At 39.7% G+C, this 24,296-nt stretch overlaps 2 protein-coding genes across 13 annotated transcripts in view; one reads left to right on the top strand and one right to left on the bottom strand.

The window, feature by feature from the left end:
- dst (dystonin) overlaps positions 1–12,501 on the bottom strand; it is a 103,035-nt gene extending 90,534 nt beyond the window's left edge. For 4 of the 6 annotated variants that reach the window (XM_040001795.1, XM_040001796.1, XM_040001800.1 and 1 more), the window contains exons 1-4: positions 12,107–12,501; positions 11,754–11,785; positions 10,418–10,606; positions 6,302–6,515 (exon numbers count right to left, since the gene is read on the bottom strand). In XM_040001795.1, the coding sequence (XP_039857729.1) occupies positions 6,302–6,515; positions 10,418–10,606; positions 11,754–11,785; positions 12,107–12,290 (619 nt within the window). In that variant the 5' untranslated portion in view covers positions 12,291–12,501. Of the gene's footprint in view, positions 1–5,045; positions 6,272–6,301; positions 6,516–10,417; positions 10,607–11,753; positions 11,786–12,106 lie in introns of those variants that run through there. The other 2 variants (XM_040001797.1, XM_040001793.1) reach the window with 2 other exon arrangements.
- A 2,464-nt stretch (positions 12,502–14,965) lies between these two features.
- znf451 (zinc finger protein 451) lies at positions 14,966–23,379 on the top strand. 7 transcript variants are annotated; one of them, XM_040001825.1, is made up of 14 exons: positions 15,686–15,928; positions 16,030–16,075; positions 16,176–16,239; positions 16,483–16,566; positions 16,678–16,791; positions 17,333–17,444; positions 17,829–17,976; positions 18,084–18,210; positions 18,298–18,457; positions 18,640–18,778; positions 18,918–20,434; positions 20,504–20,572; positions 21,828–21,893; positions 22,424–23,161. In XM_040001825.1, exons 3-14 carry the CDS (start codon positions 16,180–16,182, stop codon positions 22,501–22,503), a joined length of 2,676 nt encoding a protein of 891 aa, XP_039857759.1. In that variant the 5' UTR covers positions 15,686–15,928; positions 16,030–16,075; positions 16,176–16,179; the 3' UTR covers positions 22,504–23,161. The 7 variants fall into 7 exon arrangements, with proteins under 7 accessions (XP_039857761.1, XP_039857759.1, XP_039857758.1 ...); XM_040001824.1 differs by having other exon boundaries at positions 15,686–15,929; positions 16,033–16,075; XM_040001827.1 differs by lacking the exons at positions 15,686–15,928; positions 16,030–16,075 and adding an exon at positions 14,966–15,105.
- Positions 23,380–24,296: the final 917 nt, after the last annotated feature.

Raw genomic sequence — 24,296 nt, 5'->3', positions numbered from 1 at the left:
TCTGCTAGGGGCTAGGGGCTGAGCCTCTGCTAGGGGCTGGGGTGCCCTTGGGTCTCTGGTCTCTGGGCCCAGAGCTCGGTCTGCTCTGGGATAGCTGGCTTCCAGTGCACCACTGCAGCCATCTGGTGCTTCTGCAACATGGATGCTGGGTCTCTCCTCTGCTCTTCTCTGAGTCGGGGCCGCGGTAGTACCTGCGGTGGTCCTACTGAGGCTCTCGTGCTCTGGGGGGCCTGAGGATGTCTGGAGCCCAGGTCTCCTTCATGTCTGCTTCAGGTCCTCAGCTACCCACTTACATGGAGAAACATTACGAACACAAGCGCACTCACACAAACGGGTGTACATAAAAGTGTTCACACAGGTGTTCACGCAGGTATTGACAAACACACACTATCTTGGGCTGCTGCTGCCTCTAAAAAATCTTGTATTATTACTGTGTGTTTTCCAGTAACATTGTTTTTTATGCATATATTGGTTGTTGCTGTGGTTGCTCTGCTTTTTTTTCTCAACAGCTGTTGAAGCAGTGTTTTTCTTTCTTTATCCCTTTTCATGTCCTCTATTTTCCCTTCTTCTCCTTTTGTTAACTTTCTTCCCAACTTCTCTTTCCATTTTTTTCCCCTTTTCCGCTCCCCAGTCTCATCCGTTATGGTTGTAATAATCCAAAATAATAAAAAACTAGTTAAGTTCTAATAAAATATGACTATCAAGTGGACAATTATAGTGAAAGCCGTAAGGCTTCACTTGTGAAAGTACATCTGTTTGGCATTTTTTGGCCTTCAGACAACAATTCAAGACAACAATGCCGAACAGGACGCGGGAAAAAAAAGAAAAAGATGATAAAGCTGAAACTGATCCAGAAATCTAATGTAATTTTTCCTTCATGAGCAAATGAATCTGCAGCTATCAGATGCATAATATGGCAGGACAAACCTCATTTTCTTCCTTTAAATAAATTCCTATAAATAAATGAATTTCAGGAGTGTCACCTTAATCACCATGGCACATGAACATGTGTCTGCAACTTGTATCTTGCTTCCATTAAAACAAAGTATCTTTTGTACGGTAGCAGACTGTCTCCATACAGCCAGCCTGCTTTGTGTGTGGGCCACTGGGCCATTTGAATGTGATGAGTGGGCTGTCGACATAGAGCAAAGGGGTTGGGCTGCACAGCCCAGGAGGGTGGACAAAGGCAGTGACTGTGCAAAACATGCAAAGCTCTCACTTGCCTCTGTGTGTGATAAAACAAGGCAATAAAAATATTAAAAGGGGTTAGCTTAAATCATATGAAGATATTTTTAAGTATCTGCAATAGTCCTGCAAGTCATAATGAAGAGCACAGAGACTCACAGAGAGAAATCTGACAGACACACTGGCAGACCACACCCTAATAAAAAACAGAACAGGCATCCTAAAGACTGGTTCAGTGCTTTGTATGAGTACTTGCAAATAACACACATTTTTAGTACCTAGCTGGTTACAGTACACATCTTCTTGAAAATTTATTACAAAATTGGAGGATTTTGTGTAATGTGCTTTATTAAAAATCTGCAAACAAAAATGTATGTGTACTGTAAGGTTTACTGGTTAAATAAACATTTCCAGCAAGATTCTCCTTTATCAGCAGGCAAAACATGTGCATGTGGGGTTCTTATTTCAATTATTTCAATTATTACACTGTTCCTCCAATGTAATAAAACCATCCAGGCCATCAAACTTCTTAAGAACAAAATGAACTGCAAGAAAAGCTGACTGAACCACCAAATGTTTAATCCATTAAATCTTTCCTGATTTCGAAGGATCATCAGCTGTTAAGAAACCCAACTTCATCCTGACAGCCTACCAAGCAGGCTCTGCTAGAACAGTGTGACCCCATACAGCCACTGCCCAGTGCCATTAAGCACTGCATGTTTCTAAAAAACATGTCTTTAACTCATTCCTCGAGTTTACAGTCTTTTGTATGTGTACCCTGCATTGAATTTCAGTTCAACCCAAAGCAGTCGCTCTGTTTAACGTATTATTAGTGCAAGTACCTAATTAGTGCCACATTCCTACATCAGGTATAATAACAGCAACATACTTGCCCTCATTTGATGGCAATTGTGGCAATTCTAAGACCTGTGAACTCACATTAGCTCAGAACCACAGTATGTTTGTAAATTGATTTAACTCTTCAATGGTAAAGTGTACAGAAGGTAATATAATATATTAAAGCCAAAAGTGTAAGGACAATAATCAGCATAATAAACGTATACGTTCCTTGTGTTTGCAATATAAGCATGAGTGATAAATACATAACTGATACCAAACAATTATAAAAGTTATTATTTACTGAACAAAGCATTCACACTCAGCAGTGACCCAGTGCAGCATTATCTACCCATCCATTTTTTTTAACTGCTTATCTTCTTAGAGGTTGCAGGAGCCTATCAGAGTTGTCATAGGGCAAGAGGCAGGGTACAGAGCACCAGTCCATCGCAGATAATACACACCAATCACCAATTATCTTAACAAGCATGTTTGGACAGTGGGAGGAAGGCAGAGCATCCACTGAAAACCAACAGAAACAAAGGGAGGACATGCAAACTCCACACAGAAAGCCCTAAGCTGACAAGGAGCATCAAAACTGCACCACTATTCTATTTTCACTAATAACATGTTTGACATAATTTATCTAATAGCTTTATTCAGTGAGCGCAGAGTATTCATGGTTAAGTCTTAAAGCTGAAGGCACAATATAGAAGTGTATACTTAACATGCACACTTCATTATTTCTTTACTTGTCACAAATCTTGTCATCACTGCACTACTGAGAAATGTTATCGCACACCGAAATGTTTCCTCACGTCACGGAGGCCTAGTGTGCGTGGATTAATATAACAACTGCCTGAATTTCAACAGGTAAAAATGAAAACAAAACAAACAAAAATCTGTCTCTTAGCCTGCTCACTGGCTTTTCTGTTTACTGGTCTGTGTTTGCTTAGTTACTGTTGATGAATTTGCTATGAAAAAGCGACTCTTTGATACTCTGGCCATCACATGGAGAGACGCTTCAGGCTGTGATCGTATCAACTGGAAATAAATAAAAAATAAAGCGATTTTTAGACAATGTCCAATGGAAAAATGTCTCAGCTCTGAAGAAAACAACATACTTAATGAACAAAAGGTTGCACAGGATTGATTTAAAGATATTTATCAGCATTACCCATATGGAAAAGATATATATAAATCTTATAAAGTTTGTATCTGTCTTGTGTGAAACTTGTTTGAAAAGCATACAAGAATGAAAACAGATGTAAGATCCCTAGAAAAATTATATAAATGAAACTTCTATGTTTTGGATACTTACTAAAACAATATATGAAAGTGGCCACTTTCATGAGTAAATCATATAAGCCTTATATGAATCACTATATAAAGTAGGCCACATCTGATGCAAGTCTTTTATAAGTTTTTTCTATTTCTTTTCCATATGGGTATCATCCGCTTATAAACACGACTTATTAAGGCAAGTCAATCCAGTAATTTCATCAAACTGCTCCTGTTGTGTAAAACTGCAGATGCAAACAATCCAGAACTTTGTAAAGAATCACTTCAGCTCATAAGTAATGTGTTTCTGCTTTCTTTAACAGACTCTGGTAAATAAATACTGAAAATCTTTTTACTTTAACCGTCAAAGTTTGTTGTTTTTTTCTCCGATGAAGTGCAGAACGTAACCAAAATAGATTGGCTATAAGAAAACTCACAAACAAACCTTAAGTTTTAACCAGGGTCTGTCTGTCCAAACAATTCTGTGCAGAATAATATCAATAAGTCCAAAACAAGGACACTAAACCTATTTCATTTTTCTTGACATAGTGATAAACTGGTTAAACAGTAACATATAAGCATTATTCTGCAACGACAATGCTTCAGACTGATGCAAAATAGTTTCTTAAAATGATGAGGAAAACAGAAAAGAAGTACCTTACCCTTCCTTGATAAGTTCATATTTCATGCAACTGTTGATGCAGAGTTAACGTTTTCCCTAAAATCAGTTTATAACATCTAAAGCGGATCACAGACTAGCTGTGATGGCAAAAGAACACTCAAAAATAAGTCTGCTTGTTGTCTTATTGCAGCTCTTCTGCCGGAAGACACCAGCCACAGATTCCTAATGATGCTACATCATATGATCCCATTAGAGTGCAGTCGGGGCGTTTAAGCCTTATACCACAGCTGACTGTGCCTGCTGGCTAAAATACTCAACAGCTGAGAGAACATACTCGCAACAACTATCTGGTACAACAGGGCATAGTAATAGTTACATGTTGTTCTGATGCTTCAGATTCAATGAACAGGAAATACAAGAGTTGAAAGCACGACTGTCTGTTTGAATTTTGCCCTACCGGATCTCCAGAGGCCTGCTACGAGAATGCATGATTATGAGATGTCAAGATCTAGCCGTCGCATATATGCTGAATGAAGTTAGCCCTTTATGTGTGATGGATTTGTTCTATTTAATGAGATAGACCCAAAAGGAGCAGCAGGAAAAGCTACCGATGAGAGCTGACGCGTAGCCTGCTATGTCATTGTCCTGCCAGGTCTGAAGCACCAGACATTTGAATTTCATTCCTGTAAGCGAGATCATTTTAAACATACAATAATAATAATAATTTACATTTTAAAAATATGATTTGCTCATACTGAAGACTTGTTTTATCCACTTGGACCTTGACGCTTGCAATCAGAGTTTTTCCTAAACATATTTCAAGACTAATGTTTTTAATATAACAGCTAAATAAAATAATTAATAAGCCTCCTATTTAGTGAACAACTATGATGACAAAAACCCTTTGTTTGGACTATTCAAAATCAACCTAAATGTGATGTCATGCAGGAAATATTCCCACTTTTTCCACAGCAGTGATAAAGACACTAACACCAGCCAGTCACCAGAGAGAGAGAACGGGGGGAGCAGGCTGACATTTGTTGAACTGTCAAGCAGCAATCAGGCAATTTCTTCTTCGCCCTAAAGCTGACACATATCCATTCAACACTGACTCTCCTACCTTTGTATTTTTCCAATACATCCTCATAAGCTTGGAGGTATTCCTGTTCGTCCGAAAGCGCATAAGCCGGCGGTGCGTACTGAGCCATAACCCGGGCTTCCCAAACTGGACATTCACCAGCGACGGACAGGGACACAGCACGAGTGAGTGTGTGCGTGTGTGTGTATGTGTGTGGATTCAGAGTGTAATCGGCGGTGTTGTTGTACGAAAGGAAACGCCCTACAACCCTCCCTTGTCTGCGCTCCGACCAATAGGCGACACTTCCTCTCCGGACTTCACCAGATTGATAGGAATGACTGTCGTACAGGCTACACTGGAAAAAACAACCCAAGGTTCATTTTTTTAGCACGTCACTTAAATCAATACTGGCTTTAAGGATAAATTAAAGCCATTTCAAAATCTTATCGCGAGTGATTTTCATTAAACCGGAAGGACCTCATCTCAGTAGGATTTTAAAACTGGGCTGAATCATGCTAACTGCTCGTTTTTTAGAGTGCGCAAAAATAAACGCCTATTCTTGTCAGCCTCTCCAAATAGAGACCGTGTAGCTATCGCGTGTCCGAGCGGTTTTGGCTGATTTAGCCCAAACAAAACGTTTGAAATCGTATATTTATCTTTGTCGCCGACATAAGCTCTACATTAAATCTACGGATACCCAGCTTTCATTGAACGCGTCACGCATGACAATCTGTATCTGAAACGCTATTTCTCGTATTTTACGGCGTTAATTAGAGTCAAAGTATCATTATAAAATGCTTACGTGCTATAAAACAAGTTTTCCGATCAACTTATCAAGTGTGAAGAAACTGCCAGCCCATGCCAGGGGGATAAAAAGCTTTAATTACCCACTTCGGCGCCAATAAATGTGTACTGTGATTGTGCATATCAGCAAATACATTTAAAAAAATTATTATTATTATTATAATAAATTTTTACTTTTTGGTTAATAACAAGGGACAAATGTTAAAACTACACTAGACAATCAATATTTTGTTGGTTGGGTTTAAAGCATCAGTCTAAAAGCAGAAAACAGGCAGACCAAAATACCATCACATGTGCCACAGATCCACGTCACTACAGACAAGCTTGTCCCCAAATAAACCTGAGCTCACGAGAAAATAATAAACTTAAAGAGGTCTGTCATTTTTTTCCTCTAAATACATCATATGTGGGGATTGTAACATATCCCAAGACGTTTTTTGTCCTTACTGCACATTGCTATCTAATAACTTCATATTAAGGAGACTCCCCCTCACCTGCGATCCTGAGCACAGCTCTCTCCGCCGGATCCAGCACGGATCCTCCCTGGATTTTCCTCTTGGACCGCTCATGTCTCGGCAGGTTCCAAGGTAAAGTGTCTCCGGGTGCGGGAGACGCCGATCCAGATTTAAGACTGTACTCATCCTCGTCCGAAAAATCCGCCGAGGAAGACATGGAGCAGTGTAGGGAAGGATTGCCCGAACTGGAGCTCTGTGAGACAAAAGAAAAATGGGGATAAGGGTGGAAAGAACAATGCTTGTCTTGAAATGTATGAGAAACACAGCTAAGCAATTAAAACGTTCACAACCCATCCCCTCCCCGCCTCACCATCGCGGGTCAAGGTGCATAAATATGGGCACGTTAGGTGTGAGGACGCACACTTGATCCACCAACTCCAAATGACCCGTAACAATAAGCGAACGAGGCAAATGAAAGCGATGCGAAATCAATAGTATCTGGCTCCCCCGCCAGGTCAATGACAACACTTACCACTGTATACATGGAGACCTGTCAGCTGGAAGAAAGGCAAAAAAAAAAAAGAGAGAGAAAAGAATCCTTATGCGTGTTATTAGCTTTCAGACTTCATAGACATTTTTCACAAGGTGCCACGCCCTTTGAGTGATGCTCCGGCCACGCGTTCGTTCCTTGTCGGAGCATTAAAGATGTGAGGTGATGTCAGATCTCCAGAGGGCTGGAGGGATGATACGCTGTGTGTTGTCGAGGCAAAGCTGGACCGTGATGGGAGAGCAGAATGCATGTGTCTGCGCGTCACACCCGGTAGCCAACAACAGCAGTTCCAGGAGCAGCGACGGCGGTGTTAGAGCGCCATCCTTGTACAAATCTGATGTGTTGCTACAAATAGCGACCTTAAACGCGGGGTTAATATGAAGACGGGGGGTAATCCCACTGATTACCATGGCGAGGACTCCACAACAGACCCCCCTGGGTCACTGCTCTGACTTTGCACACAGTTACACAATTACGTGCGGATGGACACTGAAGTGTTAAACAGAGTAAACCACTGTGCTAGTCAGAGTCCAGCGGTTGCACAACACGACACACTTGGTTTAAATATTAAATCAGAAATATATATTTTAGAACAAAACCAAATTAACTGACATTTAGTTCCAGGATTGACCAATTAGTTCAGTTCTCACACATTCTCCTTTTTGTAACACAAGTCACAACAAAAACGCTCAAAGGCAGGACTGGTAAATGGATTACCTTCTTTTGCAATTCCTTGCTGCACCCTAACACACCTGAGGTTGGGCAAGAGAACAAATACAGGCAAGCACAGCCCAGTGGATAGGGTGGGGCAAAGTTATAGCAACTTCAACCACTTAAGTGACAAAAGTGCAGTTTAATGACACTTGAAACAGATAATCTGTGCACAGGAACGGAAGAGGTCTGCCTTCCTCTTAGTCCTGTGTTATTAAAAGGTAAACCTAGAGCTTCTGCACAGATTGTGAAAGTGGAGGATATTATTTCTTTGGAGTGACAGAAAGTGATTTGTGGCTTAAAATAGCCGCTGCTTTCATGGCTGTCTGCAGAGCTGATAAAAGCAACATGCTGTTAATATTAGCAGCCTTTTTTTTTAAATTGTCGCATCACTTTTCATCAGGATGAGATCAGTCCTAAAAAGTGCAGCTTAGTGTTGCAGTTTTTATCAGCTCTCTTCATAATTCCTACTCATAAAATGCAAAACAACTGCACGATTCGAGGAAAGTTAGTACTAACTTACTACTGGAATAAAAGCATGTTCTCAGAAGTCCGTTTGCACTTAGTTTCATTTAAAGAAAATTACAGGCATAAGACTAGCTGAAATATTAGATCCACTCTCACATCACTTGGGGAAGTAGATGATTCTTTATTACTTTTTAAAACCTCATAATCTTTGCCCAAGAGCTGTTACTGGTGCTAAAAATAATATGAGCATGATCATCACGAAGGTTACTCTTTACCGGTGAAGACTTCTTTTGGTTACTGTAAAAGAAACCAAATTTTTCCACTCACGACCTGGTTTGAATCAACACTGGGCTGAAATTGCTTGTTTAAGCTGTATTCTGCTGCTGGTCAGTGTCATTTATATAGATTACATGTTTATTAAAAAAAAACATACACAAAGAACATTTGGTTTTATCACAACAAGCGAACCATGGTGGATTATTCATTTTAAACAGACTGTTGTGAGCTAGGCATGTAAACACATTATAAATGATGTATTGTGGCCTGAATTAGGCCCGTGCTCACTGATCTTGTTGTTTTCATAATTGCATTCATCTCTTAATTGTTATTCTCATTGTGATTCAAGTAATTTGCAAACCTCCTTTTCTTGCTGTGTTGTTAAACTAACAAGATTGTGTCATGGCATCATTTATCTTTTTCTTAATCCTTGGTTAAACATTTCACCTGCATAACAAATGTATAAATAAAACATCACATAAAATGTTAACTGGTGGCAGCAAAACATCTGGTTCAGAAGCCAAATGACTACATCTCATAGATAAGTCTTTCCTCATAGTTGGCTCCAGTCAAGTTGTTATTCATCTTGTCTGCTGACCAGTTAAATAGTAAAAAGCACAAAAGTGTTTCTGTTATCTACAGTATTGCAACACAACAAACAACTATTGGTGGAGTCTGCACCAGTGATGGGTGTGAGGAGATCAATATGATCCTTTGGACAGTTTGTCAGTCTAAATTTATACACTCATACTAAACAACACCAATGTAAAGCAGTAGGGGTATGCTGTATGCTGGTTAGTGTATTTAACATTCTCAATGCAGTCACATTTGAATCAGACACATTCAAAAACACCCACAGATGAGATGATTCTGTGAAATCAGAATTTCTGTCTCAGGAATTCAAATATATATCCCCAGATTGGAGGAGCAATACATAAAGAAAGGGCATCAAACCAAAGGACTTTAATGTGGTTGCACCTTTTGTTTCTGTAAGTCACCTTCTTTAAGGGGAGGTCCCCTCCATCTTCTGCTTTGTGCTCCTGTAATCATACGTTATCCCCCCACCCACTCGGTGTTTGGGTCAAATGTTGTCCCTGTCTTTCCTTACTGTAAATTTTTACCAGCACAATCTGAAAGTGACAAAAGTATTGAAGGACAACAGGCCCAGTCGCGTTCTCAAGCAGTGCAGCTCACAGACAAGATAACACAAAGAAGGTGGAGATGTGGAAAAGGTGAAGATCTAAAACTGCGGTGAGTTAAAGGGCACAGGGAGCGTACCATATTATGCTTCCAAAGGCACGCACTAGCATGCAGGCTAGGATGACTAATTCAAATTATTTAAGGAGTCATAAAATCTAATAAAACGGGTGATTCCCTTGTGAACTTCAAGCTGCAGCAAAACCAGAGTTTATTACTATAATTATTGTTATAATTAAGTGAAATATGTTTGGATTGTTGAGTCCACTGAACCTTTTTAATGATGCAGCTCCTTTAAAACACGCCGCATGGGGCATATCCATAGAATACTTTATTTCTGTTGAGTTCATGTACTTTTTCATTTCTGGGGAAAAATATTTAAAGCAAAGATTACAGGATCTGTTGGTAAATATCTTTTTTAAATTTTTAAATGTAAATGCTGCTGTTGATTATTTGCACTACTGTCCATGTACAGCTCAAAGGCTACTTTATTTTTATTTATTTAATGTATATCTTGCACCACTGACACTATTCTACATAGTGGCAGTAGTTCCTTAGAGTGTCCTTTATCTTTTCTTAATTCTTCTTTATAGTAAGACTAGGGAGAGACAGTATTTCAGTTCTTCAGTATGTCCTGTACAGGTAGCGGATTGGCAGTAAAAAAAAAAAAATCTTTAAATGTTTGGTCTTGATTATGATGATTAGAAACTGAACAAGACACCTTGCAGTACCAGCACAGCAACGTTTCATTTCTTGGGAAGAAACCCATCATTCAACAGCACACCCAAGTGTCAGGTTCCTTAAATAAGCATCTCCCCTTTGCCCTAGAGCAAGTTAGCACTCCTTTCCCAGAATCAAATGTACATTGTGATGTTCCTGTTGAGGGGAGCAAGCAAATCCAGCGAATTGTGTTATCATTACTCTTAATGGTAACAGTGAAGCGGGGTACCTACAGGTTTACGTGTAGGCGTGACTTGTACAGACTGGTAAAATTCTGGCAGGACTCTCTTCTTCACTTTGCGTTTTCTTAGAGACGACGATGAATCGGGTTCACTTTCAGGAACCTCGACCAGATTGGGCTTTTCCTCTGTCACTCGAGCATGTATGCTCCTTCTCGGGCGATGTGGACTGTGCCTGAAGCCCTGGGGAACATGAACATGTCAAGCTGGTAACAGATTATGCATTAGGCAGACCTTAGCATAAGAAGTTAAAAGCTGTGTTAGATTATGAAGAATTACAGCGTTTGCAGTTCAGGTTTAAAGTAGAGGTGGGATGCTGTTACTTTATAGGCTGATCACACAGAAACTTCAGTCACTCTGAAGAGAAAATGTGCTTTTTGAAATTACATTTATCTCAAGTTTTCTTAAAGATTGAGGACACTGTTTTACAACATTAAGGCTCTAAAACTGCCCTGCATTTGATGTCCTTGAACATGATACTGAATCCCTACCAGCTAAAGTACTGAGTCAGTAGGGATTCTGTATCATGTGGTTCAATAACATGACCTACAAATGAAGGCAAGCTTTTGGTTTTGCAAATATAAAAACAAGAGGACTGCATTCTATTCTATAGCAGTGTGGTTGGCCATAACACTGGTCTGCCAATTTTGCACTTGAAATAAAGAATAGCTTTACTAAAACCTTACACTGTCATTAGTTTCCAACAACTCTATAGTTGCAATTGTAATTAAAAAAGAGGCTATCTCTTTCATAGGCCAGGTCAGGAAGATTAAAACCGGCTACTAAAACAGCTTTATCCATAACATAATGTTAATTTTTAGTTTAGCATAGCTCTTGCAGCGCTTATTTTTATTCGTAATCATTCCCTTCCAGGCTAAAAGCTTAGTACTTACATGGCTATTTTCTTAAACCATACTTTTATTTTGAAAGCAAAAAAGCTTAAAACGGAAACGGATCGACAGAAAATGGTCTTCGTGTTTTCAGTCGTCAGCACCAAATGACATTTAACATAATGATATTGTGGATCGTTTTTTAAAAAAACGGTTTCTGTGGACTCAGAGTTAGCTCTAACCCATGTGTTTCTGGGGAAAAACAGTAGTGAAACTGCAATATCACCCACATCATTTATTGATAACACATGCGCACTGCGCACAGCATAGACCCTAAAATAGCCATGCAGCCCTCGATAAAAGTCTAAAAGAAACACTCTTTAAGGTGAAGCGTTGGTTAAATCACAGCTTAAAGCTTAAATGTAGTCTCACTTTAACACAAGTGATCATTCCTCCTGGCTATTAGGTGACAAAGCCATTATGTAAAAAGTTCATCCTACCTCTGATCGAAAATGATGCGTTCGCAGGCCAACTATAAGACAGATAACAGATGTTACAAAAAAGATGTTAGGATGTAAAACATTGCAATGACTGCAGCTCGGCTATGAGATATGCATTTGGTCAGAAGTAATAACAAGTTTAAGATGCTTCAGGTTACTTTACGCACAGCATCACCTCTGAGTCTCACAGCCCAAACAGGCGTTAACAGTGATGACTCTGCTTTTATATACAAAAGATAAACATAATCAGACTATGAACGATTACACGTATCTCTAATGTCTGTAGGCTACATGAATATATGTACCCTGAGCTGTCAGGAGGAGAAGATGCGGCTGGCCTGTACGCTACTCACCGCGGTTCTTGGGGCGTCCAGAGAGCACAGATTTTATTGGATGCTTTCCATTACGAAGCCTGCGATGCCAGCAGCAGAAAAACAAAATTGTCGCAATAGTCCCCAGCAAAAGCAACAACAACAGCAGCACACATTGAATACTGTACGGCCTTAGTAGGACCAAAAACGCCGCAGCGATCATCATAAGACGAGATATAGGGCAGATCTGGCAGCCTCAGACAGCCGGCTCCTCCGCTGCCGTTATGTCGCTGATAACTCGGCAAGAGAATAAAGACACTCACTGACATACGTGAAGCATCGCACAGTAAACCGTGGAGAGCGCACAGGTCCAGAAAGGACAGCCCAGACTATTGATATCATTATTGTGGGGTACAATGCATGACTCAGCAGAGACGCCACTTTAAATTATTTATTTATTTTTTTAACAGGGGCAGGGAGAGTCAGCAGATTCATCCCAGCATCACTGTAATCTGCTGCAGAGGGGGCTGCCCACACGAATAACGCTGCAATAGTAAATAACACTAATCCGTGTAGACCCGTGGATGTACTGCACTAGTAGGGTGGATTTAAATTTCTTTAATATTTTTAAATGTGATCTAGAGTGTCATCGCCACTGTATACACATACAGCATGTTTTTGGCCCGAAATGAAATATCGTTTGTATTTTGTAGAGCAGGTCTACCCAGTATGGTTTTAAAATGTATGATAGGTGCTGAGATGAGGCAGGTCCTATGCACAGATACTTTGAGGATTAGAGCGAGCAGAAACTCTGATCATAAGCCAACACGGGTTATGTAATTTTGGGGTGAGATGACATCATCTCTCCTTCTGCTAAATGAAAGACTCAGACAAGCAAAGTGTGGCAGGAGAAAAACACGTGTTTATACAACACCGCACATTGTGGGCGTAGGTATGTAAACTACGACTATTCTATTTAAATTCTTAGACTAGTAAATAAATAGTTTTCCACCTACGTATAACAACATATGTATAGTTGTATGTGTCACTCATACATTTACCAACTTACAAATATAATCATCCCAATAGTTAGACATAAAAATCGACATTTTATTTTCCAAGTAAAAGAATTAGTTCTCATTATCCATCAGGTCATCTTTGATGTTTAAGAGTACAGCTTTCAGTATTATTGAATTAAACTGTGTTACAAAATGTAAGCTTTATAAGTTATTGTAAAAGCTGTGTACTTACAAACTGCAACTGATGCCCTAGATTGCACAAGGCTATACTAAAATGTCTGAAGGTGTTATCATTTGTCATAAAACAGCAACAACAACAACAAAACACAACCTACAGACCTTCTTTCACCTTGTTTGAATCCTGGTTATGTCTGTGTGCTTGGCTCTAACTTTCTAACTACATGGCCTGCTATACATATCACTGCATATTGCCATATATGCAGTGATATCATATTGCCTGTGTCAAATATGTAACATATGAGTTTTAATAAATAGAAGAGAACAGAACAGAATGAAACCCCGTATCCAAAAAAGTAAGATGCTGTATAAAATGTAGATAAAAACAGATTGTAACTGAATTTTTTTAGTCACAATAGAACATTATAAAAAATCTAATCTTTCAACTAAGACATTTTACTATTTCATGAAAAAAAACAACATTATTATTATTGATGTCATCAGCACATCTAGAAACAGTCAGGATTTGGGCAACTAAAGCCTGGAGGTGGTGCTAAAAAGAAACAGCTGGAGTAGCATGTTGCAAGGGACTAGGCTCAGTGCCAACAGGTCAAAACAGAGTGTTTCAGAAGTAAAGATGGCTATAGGTTCACCAGTCGGCAAAAAATGAGGTTAAAAAATGTGGAACAGTTTCAGAATGACGTTCCTCGGTGTAGAATTGTGAAGACCTTGAATATTTCATTGTCTACAGTGCATAACATCATCAACAGAAAATCAAAATTGGATGCCTGCAATATTTGGGCCCTCAAACAGCGCTGCATTACGAACCTGATGATCCTGCTATGGAAATCACTGCATGTGTTTTGAACAGAGTTCACAGTACCATCCACAAATGCAAGTTAAAGCTTAGGCATGCAAACAAGAAAACCTTATGTGAACATGATCCAGAAATGCTGCTGTCTGATCTGGGACAAAGCTCCCTTAAAATTGACTCTTTTAAAGTACAAAACTGTTCTGTGGTTGCACATCTGGAAGGCCACAATCAATGTTGTAAGGTGTGCATATTTCAACAAGGTGACACTAAACTCTATACTTTCACCAACTGACAACATTTGACACATCACGAAATAACATAAAACAAAGAAGACCCAGGAATGTGGAGCAACTACAATCCTATATAAGAAAAGAATTGGAAAAGATTCCTCTCCCAAAAGTCCAACAATTGGACTCATTAGAGAGCCTAAACGTTTACAGACTCCTTTTAAAAGAAGAGGGCATGCTACACAGCAGTAAACATGGCCCTATCCCCACCCTTTTGAGATGTGTTATACTTTTTTTATTGTGAATAAAATATTTGTTTATGAGATTTGCAAATCAATGCATGATGAAACTAGAATTACAGAATAGAGTAGATGTGTATTCTGCATTCAACGTGGTAGAGAAGGGCGCAGATGAGCACCGTGTAATGCTGCTATTTACATATGTGTTTGGTGTTTATGTATATGAAGGTGTACAATTCATCTCTCCACTAAACGATGTTAAATATGATACATAAATATGAATCTAGGTAAAGTTGGCGCCTCTGGCGGGGATAACTAGAATATTAAAATAGTTGTAGTTGGTAACAACATCGCGCTTCGACCCGGATTAGATAAGAGCGCAGAGGCGGACTTTGTTCTCTCTTGTATTTTGTAGCAAGCCCAAGCTCCGTCCACGCGGCGCACACTCTGCGAACAAAAAAACCGCACCCGCTATACATGACGTCCGGACTAGCTGCGTTTACGTTTATTTGGGATGTTGTAGCAGTGAGCTACCAATCTGACAGAGTGAGCAACACAGGCACAGGTAATGCGATGCTTATCTTAATTTAAACTATGAGTCTCAGTTATGCCGTATTTGATCGGTTTTACCGGACGTTAGCCCCTCGTCGGCATCCATTTATTTTTTAGAGAAGGTCGTGTAGCACCTTGTGGGAACGGGTGTTTTAGTTTCAGAAACACTTCCAGTAATAGCCTACGAAGCGGACATTAGTTAAGCGGTGTGAAAACGCCAAAACTGCAAACACTCGTTTGCAGTTTTTAATTTTTTTTAAATCTAACATTACACAACATAATATTATCTTGCATATCTCACACAGTGAGTGTTTGGGACCCATGAGTTATTTCTTTCAGAGTGGAGATATCACTGCTAATAATAGTCTTCACCAGAGTATGGTTGGTAGAACAATCCCCCAGCAGAAGATGAGTGAATTCTCGGTGACATGTAGGGCTTTTTAACTTCGATCATGTCAATGTGTGTAAAAATCGCTTTGATTTACATACTATGATCATTGAACTTCATGCAGCCCGTGAACGCACCACCATAGTGTAGTGGCGCGTAACTTCTTCTTCGTTCCATTTTTGAAGTGCTATTTAGAAGCTCGCAGCTCACTCCTGCCACCGCTGGTTAACAGGTATACTGCAACAACACTGATTTAAGTCGTTGAATAGTTGCTGTAGAGCAGCTCCCACATGAGAGGCAGCACCGAAGAGAAGTACTAAATGAGGTGGCGAAACGAGGAAGAAACTATGCCCCCATGTTGAATTTCTACACGGGTGACCCTCGTTAAAGCAAGTCGTATTTTCCTACTTTTAAAAGGCTTGACAACGACAAGAAGTTTTCAAAAAAAGGTGCATGCTAATATTCGTTTGCTCAACGTCTCGCATATTTGCTACGAGACCTAAGCTATCCAGCTGCTACTGTTTCCTTTGCCTAACTGTCTGTGTTGTTCAGGCTTAGCTTAAACGTAACTGTTAAGCTAATTGCACCAAAAGAGGTAATTATAATTGTTACTGTGTTGTCTGAAGAACTGTCGCTAAGCTTTATAAGTACGTACTCCAGCTTGAAAACGTGTGTTATCTTCCCGTTACCTTTAGGAACATGTCCTCTCCAGTTGACGCAGATGAAGATGAGGTGGAAAAAGAAGTCGAGTTTGTATCAGTAAGTCATATGCACTCTGGCTCTATTAAATAAATATTAGTTGAAAATGATAACATTTTGGTTTTCAAACTAGTGGCATTGTTCACTGTCACGTTAATGAAGCCTAATAAACAGACTGCTATTTTTTCTCTCAATTCACTGATGTCTCATACTGTCCAGGTCCTTATGATTTGGACTTTAGATGTGTTTTATAAGCCTGAAATAGTGTTGATGTTTTTCTTTCTCTTTCTTTTTTTAATGCAGGAGGGCCCTCTCAGACCAGTATTGGAATGTATTGACCTGTTGAGTGACAGTGAGGATGAGGGATGTTCATCATTGCCCAATACAGTAAGTTTTTGTTTTTGTTTTTTTTAACAGATCATTTGGTTATTTAATCCTTTTAATTCATATGTTAATATCCTTTTTTTCTTAAAAACACATTATTTCTTTCAATTGTAGCTTGAAGATAAAATCAGCCGACATAAAGCACGTGTTACATCTACCCTGGACAGACTGGCGCACCAAGTGGCTGTACAGAAAAAGGAACGAGCAGATAAATGCAGAGCATTCAAGGTAAGGTTGTTGACAAATAAACTGAGCCACTGTCATTTGTTGTTTGTTGGACTTTCATTAATCATTTAGCCTGTCAGAAAATTGATTCTGTTTTCACTGTTTCCATTCAGATCTGTACCTTTTTTTTTTTTTTTTTTTTTTTTTTTTTTTTATGCACAGCAGGAAAGTAAAGATGCATTGCCTTATGCTTTATGTGAACTGTTGTAAAATAAATTTTACTATGAATTTTAAATTGCTAACACATATATGTGCTCATTAACATATTCACAAAGAACATGAAATTTAAACTCAACTTTAGATCCTCACCAAGATTTTACTGGGTTAGTGTATGGGTAGATTAAGCCCAACTTTATGAGCAGCAGTGCCCCCCTGTGGGCACAAAAAATGGGGAAGGTAGTCTATTCATAACATGCAACATTACTTGGAGAACCAACATTAAACAGTCAGCTGGTTTTCACTGATGTGTTGTTTTGTTTGTTTTGTTTTGTGTTTTCTACGCGAGGCAAATATCTTACGTGTTACGTCTTTGTCCCTTTTTCAGGAGAAGCAGATCCTACAAAAAGCTCATGGACAACAGGAGCTGGCTGTTAGCGCTGCAAATGGGATTAATCAGGAAGCCAAACGTTGTGTAGACATGTGGTTAAAGATGCCAGGTAATTATTGATCGGGATTAGAAATCTGTTGTAGTTGTTTTACTCAAATAAGTAGAACGACTTTTAAAACATTTTCCTGTCACGTAGTTGCTGTTTGTTTTTGTTTTTTTGGTTTGTTTTTTTACATTTCTATCAGTATGCTAATTGCCTCTGCCAAGGAGGTCATGTTTTTGGTAGTGTTTGCATGTGTACATGTTATTCTGTCTATCTGTAAACACAATGGCTTGAAATGTTTTGAATGAATTCTAAACAAACCTTCTAGTGGTGTAGAGTGGCTTGCATCTACCGGGGTCAAATCAATGATTTATTGGTGCAATTTTCTGTTATAGTTGTCAGTGGAGTGGCTTGTGGGACTTAACATACTGCAATATTGTGTTTATCTAGGTCTTAAACCTGGAGCGATCAGTGCTGGTTCCGAGGGAAGACAAAGAGCTTCTTTCCACAGAACTATCTCAACTAGGCATACTTGTCCAGTAATTAACTGTGGTCGAGTTTATGATAATGCTTCCCTCCTTGATGGACACTTGAAAAGGTAATAATTCTTCATTCGTGAGTGTGTTGGTGCAGCGGCTTAACTGTTTTCCTCACAAAAAATGGTTGTCTCTTGCACATGTATTGAGTAAAAGCTCTTGTATGCAGGTTTGATCACTCCCCATGTGACCCGACTATCAATCTTAAAGGAAGTCCATCAGAGTTTTTTGCCTGTGTTGCATGTGGAAAGAATTTTCAGGCCAAAGAATCCTGGAGGAACCACGTTAAGTCGAAGGTCTGTGCACTTTTCTGACTGTGCAAATAGAAGTTGCAGCCTGAATCCCTGCATGGTGTAATAATTCAGAACTGTTTTGGTTACTAGGTGTTCTCATCTAATGCCGATGGTCATAGCATCAACCAGATGTATCAGCGAATTGTGTGTTTTGCATGTCCTGCCTGCTACAACCTCTTCAACCTCAGAGACGAGTGTCTCCAGCACATGTCAGCCGAAAGCCACTTCAAAGACTCACTCGCCTTAAGAGGTAATTTTTTTCTTTTCTTTTCTTTTTTTCCTCTAATAAATAAAATCATTACTTAAAAACAGCATTTTATATTTACTCAGGTTACCTTTGTTTGTGTGGTTCTAGAAGATCTTAGATACTGGAAAGTAGCTAAATGAGCCAATTTGCATTTTATTTTACATTTGATTTTAAAAAACCCACAGGAAGTCCGCTGCCAGTCCCTGTCCCTCAACATGTCAAGAATCGTCTCATCGCCTTGTGCAAAGATGTAGCGTTCAGTGTCCGCTGCTCTTTGTGTCATAACGTACTGATCTCCCATCAAGCAGCTCAAGCTCACTTTAAGTATGTTTTGTTTTTTTTTTTGTTTTTTTTACAACATTTGAATGTAGTGAAACCTCTTTATATATATTTCACTGATTGTATTCAGATCCTTTATGAAACTCATTTTTATGGCCCTTGTCCCTCATTTTCCTCTTTTTAGTGTGTACTGCAGACAGGGCTGTGCTGTGGCCAAAGCTGACAAGACGATAGTGCAGGTCATGAATCAGCTGCAAGTGCGAGGACAGTGTTCTGTCTGCTGTGAAATCTTCCTCAGCCAAGCTGAAATTGAGAGACACAGGGAGTCGATGCAGCATGAAGTTGAACTCAACCAAACAATGGCAAAAGCACTTCTTCAGCACTGCAGGTTTAGTGAAATTCAACACTTGAAGAGAGCTAGAGACTCAACAGACACAGAGGAGACCACTGGCCTTGCAACAACTCTCAAAAGAAACAGGAAGAGCGACGACCATGACAGATTTCCAGCTAAACAGCAGAGCTTGGGGACAAGTGTGACTGTCACCAGTAGCGGGAGCGTAACAGCTTGGTGTTGCGAGTGTGGTCTTCAGTTCTCAGACGAGGCTGGAGCCAGTAAGCACCTTCTGGCTGTGAACCAAATTTTCCATCAGTGTGGCGTGTGTGGCAAACATATGGGGGAGTCTTCCATTGCACGTCTGCATATGAGTCGCTTTCACGGGGGCGCTCATCTCTCCAACTTCCTCTTCTACTGCCGCAAGTGCAAAGTGGAAATGCCTCGGTACGAAGACATCCTGTCACACGTGGCCGGAGCTCACAGCGGACACACGTATTTCAGTGAACAAGAAGTGCCTGAGCAGCTTCCCATAATCGTTGATGTCAAGCCATCCACTAGCAGTGACGTCACATTTCACTCCTCGTCTGTGGCCAAAGTCCAGCTGAGCACAGAGGTGTCTTCATCAAAAGTAGAGCAGTCTTGGATGTGCAGGATGTGCGAGGATGTCTTTGACTCGGAGGCTGCCGTCCGCAAACACTGCAGCGATGTTAGTAGTCACAGCTTTCAGAGATTCGTCTGCGGACACTGTCCTCAGAAGTTCTTCAAAGAGTCCACTGTACGGAGACACTGTATGAATGAGCATGATGGGCTCGTAAAAACTTCCTATTTCTGCGGCCTCTGCGACAGCATGGAGTTTGGATCTGAGGAGGAGTTTTTTGAGCACTACAAGAATCTTCACAGTAAGGACTACTACTGCATGGATGAGGTTGAAGTTGTTCAGCCAGATGCCGCTGATGCTGCCGCTGCCGCTGAGAGGACCAGTCAGTTTACATGCCCGTGCATGGGTTCGGAAAAAAGTAAAGAGGACATGAAAGCCACTTACACACAATGCATGAGGAATCTGGCTGCGGAAGAAAAATGCCAGTACATCTGTGTGCCTTGCGATGTATCTGTTCCATCCTATGCACAGATCAAGACTCATGTCCACACAAAACACACAGCCTTGAACCTGGACAGGAGCTTTGACATCAGATGCAAAGACTGCCAAGAGAGTTTTATGGATGTACCGAGTTTCCATAAACACTACCACTTGCAACATTGTACACTGGATCCCTGCATGAGTTCCAGGACCTGCAGGAAAAGCTCAAAAGCCGAACCCACCACTCCAATAATACCTAATGCTGCGGAGATCAAACCAGACAGCAATGGTAAATCTGTTAAACTGATTCACATTTAATGTCTTGTTTTTGGATGTTAATTTGTATTCATGTTCGCAGAGATTGACGACGAAACGCTGACATTTTTGAACATTGATCACACCAATGACGAGAGTGAAGTGCAGGAAGGTAGGCAGTAAACTATACATATATATCACTGATATACAGATGAGGCCAGAATTATTAGTCCCCCTATGAATTTTTTTTTTTAAAAAGTGCTGTTAAACCGAGGAAAGAATTATAATCACAGCTTTTCCAAAAATCTTAGATTTTTATTGGTTACATTATTTTTATTTTGCACACAGGAACCAAATTATTTACACAGACTACCAGATAAGTCCTCCTGATGCTAATAGGTGGTGTATCCTTTTTGCTGGATAACAGCCTGCAATATTTTTTTTGTAGTTTTCAACAAGTCTCACACACATCGCCTGAGCAATCCCTGTCCATTCCTCTTTGCCGAGTCTCTCAAATGCGTTCAGATTTGATGGGCTCCTGGCATAGTCCTTGGTCTTCTGTTTACCCCACATCAAGTCAGGTCTTTGAGCAGTCCAGCCAGTAATGTTGACTTTGGTCTTCTGGAGGTAGTTCTTCACCAGGAGTGACTTATTGTTTATGTTGTCATGTTGAAAGACAAAGTGACTGCTCAGACCCAATTTTCCAGGTTTTCTTTAAAAATCTTCTCATATCTTTTTTTTCCTTCAGGATTTCTTTGACTTTGACAAAGGTGTTTTTCACATGATAACTCAGACTCTTTTTGAGGTTCTTATGCTTTCTTTAAATTGGAAGATAAACCCACAGCTTTAATGATTTTAAAAGCTTTGAGCATTACAAAAATAAAGCACATCATTGCACAGTGGTGGTTTTTGCTATAGCTAAATAAAAAGGCCAGTTTTCTCAGGGAGCGAATATTATTGACCCTGGTAAAAAAAAAAATTTCTGAAACAATTCTGTTATTGTGTGCAAATAGAAATAATTTATGCTTCCTAAAGAAAACTAGTGTGTTTAGTAATCCTATGTTGAAAATCCTTAGCTCTATTAAAAAAGCACTAGAGCAAGTTTGAAATGGACAAAATTTTTTAATTTAATTTATTTTATTTTATTTTAATAGGGGACTAATAATTTTGTTGTCACCTGTAACTAGAAAGAAAAGGCTAGATACTAAATAAACGCTACTTCTTTTTTCTCTCTTTTCGTCATGAGACCCTAACGGCTGTCTGTTTAAAGAGAATTCTTGCTTTAGCTCAACTGCTAATAATTATTTGCATAATTAATCCTATGAATGTCCTCTCAAACAAAAACACACTGATTTACTTGTCTTAAAGTATCCTCATTAATCTTGATTTTTAACAGCTTGGATAAACGACTCTGTATTCTGTTACAGTTGAATCGGATGATGAAATGAAACGCGCGCTGTCTTTGAGCGCAGAAGAAGGACAAGAGTCAGCAGGTATGTGTGTGCAGGGCTGAGGATATAGTCTCTTTCTCTTTTGAACAGTTTGTAAGTCAGTACAATACGACATATTGTATTTTTTTTGTTATTGTATTCAGATAAACATCCAGTACGTTATACAGTCGGTGATTGTTAACATTGCCCTGCACATGAAGGAATGAACATGTCAATGGATAACATGCAGGCTTAAAAAATATTTGAACAGTTGGTTCAGTGAGGTTTATTCCCAGCCTTCTGGGAGAGTTTTTTTGTTCTTTTATTAGATAGGAACAGACAGGAAATATGGGATGCAGTGTGATGTGCACTCGCAGTCTGGCTGGCCAGGAATCGAACCATGACTCACTGCTTGGAGGAATTTGAACACATTTAACAAACATCGAGATAAAGAATGTGTTTGATCAAAAGGATGAAAGAGAAACTCGACTGTAGTTTTGTGTACTAAAATGATGTCAGGCTTACATTTGAGAAAGCAGGAACCTGCTGCTTAAATCGGAAAGTAATGTGATGAATTACATCTGTGTAAACAGGTTCTTCAGAAATTCATAAATTCCCTTCCTACTGGGGACAAACAGTAAAAGACGGTGACGTGAGCTCAAGCATAGGATGACACAACGTTCATCCGACCATCTCAATCTTCAATCCTCCATGGTTATGAAATATTTTCAGAAAGATGAAGAGAGAAGTCAGTCCTCGGAACAAAAGGCACTCAGAAAGGCCACCATCAGATTACAAAAAATGCTTAGAAACGCCACAGAGGAGTGCTTTGAGCAGGATTACAGACACAGCTCAGTTCAAAGACGAAGTGTGGGTAGAGGGGAGTGGAAACTACCCAGCTCACAGACTGGGACAGCTAGGCTTAAATTTACAAATAACACTCACAGAAAGTCTGCAGCTTTTGAAGGTGTTATTTTCAGACAAGTCCAAATTTAGCATTCATGCTGATCTCTTGAATGGAGTAAGAAACTCCAATCAGTGTCCAGATTTTAGATTTCATCAAAATATGAAATCTAAAACAAAGCAGCTGCCTACTGAAAGAATATTTTTCCCAGGAGAAGATTTTTAGAATGATGTCGGCACGGAGTGAGAGTCAATCTTTATGGCACCTGTGAGACGTCATGAAGAGGGGGGGCGGGGAGTGTGGATGACCTAAAGGCTCTGCTGGCTCACTGGGGGATCACTATAAATAGATTTGGAGATATGAAAGAATAGAAATGTTAAAGTTATGACATTGTGGTCAACATAAAATGTTCTCAGTGTTGTTGAAATGATGCAGTTTGTAGTGTTTTCCATATGGCCATGCTGGTATGAATGAAGGTTTTCTCGTGTAATTTGTTTTCACAGAGTTGGAAGAAGCTCTCAAAAGAAGCCTCCTGGAGTTCTGAGAAAGCCAGTAGTGCTTTTGTAACATGCTGTTCATCGAACGTTATACTAGAATGTTTTGTACAAGGTAACGTGTTCAGAATATAATAAAGAATTAAATGTTTGTCCTGTTTCTTACTTTTTCTGAGTTTTTCATTATTTGCAGTAAGTGGACACCAAACTGAACCTTGCAGATTTGCAATTTTGTAAGCTTGACACTTGTGAGGAGCCAGAGTGTTTCGACACGTGTGCTATAGATGGCATCCACCACACTGCAAGATGCCTGAGCTGAACATGTGACCACAGTGCTGTCTCCAGTTGCGCTCTGTTTTCCAGTGTATTGTATGTCACAGACTCTTCGCATGGTGTCATGTGAATCCCGATCCTTCTACGCTAGAATGCTAGATTATTTTTCTTAAGGAAAAAGATTTTGAAATACCCAGAAGTCTGCAATATAAATTCACATAATTGTTGTGCTCCAGAAATGTGTTAATTTGGTGCACACACTTAAGAGTGCACTCGAGTAAAACTTGTATACCCAGCAATTAATGTTCCCAAGGGGCCCACATTACAAACTGGGACTACCGCAGTACCAGTTTCTCATGTGGGCTCTTGGATAAAATTAACAGCTCATCCCTGCATACACTGATCTGGGTAGCCAATTCCTTTTCATGGATTAACACTGAAAATATGAATTCAGAATTATCATATTGTACTCAACTGCAATATATCTGTCAAAGTTTTCATTCCCTTGGCTGTTACAAGCCAGATATCTGATTTTGGGCAAGTTGGCTAAAGAGCAAAAGCTTTGAAGATAATTGACTATGAGGTAAGTCTTGGGTGTTGTGCACTGACACAGTACAAGTTAATTAGCACTGGGCTCCTGGTTGTAGAATTTGGCAGCTCCAGGCTAACTGCAGTGCCAGAGGTGAAGATGCCTTTGTTGGCGAGGAAAAACTCATGTAATGTAAGGAATTTACAATATAGTATACATTTTTTTTTATATATTTTATAGTACTTTAGTCATTGACATAAATCACT

Source organism: Simochromis diagramma, unplaced genomic scaffold, assembly GCF_900408965.1.
Source record: "Simochromis diagramma unplaced genomic scaffold, fSimDia1.1 OVJJ01000421.1, whole genome shotgun sequence".
Classification (NCBI taxonomy): domain Eukaryota; kingdom Metazoa; phylum Chordata; class Actinopteri; order Cichliformes; family Cichlidae; genus Simochromis; species Simochromis diagramma.
The sequence above is the reverse complement of the archived record's forward strand: the minus strand, read 5'-3'. Positions and strand labels throughout refer to the sequence as shown.

What these genes read in the sequence shown, in the direction of transcription:
- znf451 (XM_040001827.1), top strand. Translation starts at nt 16,180, where the DNA reads ATGTCCTCTCCAGTTGACGCAGATGAAGATGAGGTGGAAAAAGAAGTC. An exon ending in GGAACCACGTTAAGTCGAAG is followed by an intron (nt 18,211 to 18,297) that starts GTCTGTGCACTT and finishes TTTGGTTACTAG; the next exon opens with GTGTTCTCATCTAATGCCGA. An exon ending in CGAGAGTGAAGTGCAGGAAG is followed by an intron (nt 20,573 to 21,827) that starts GTAGGCAGTAAA and finishes ATTCTGTTACAG; the next exon opens with TTGAATCGGATGATGAAATG.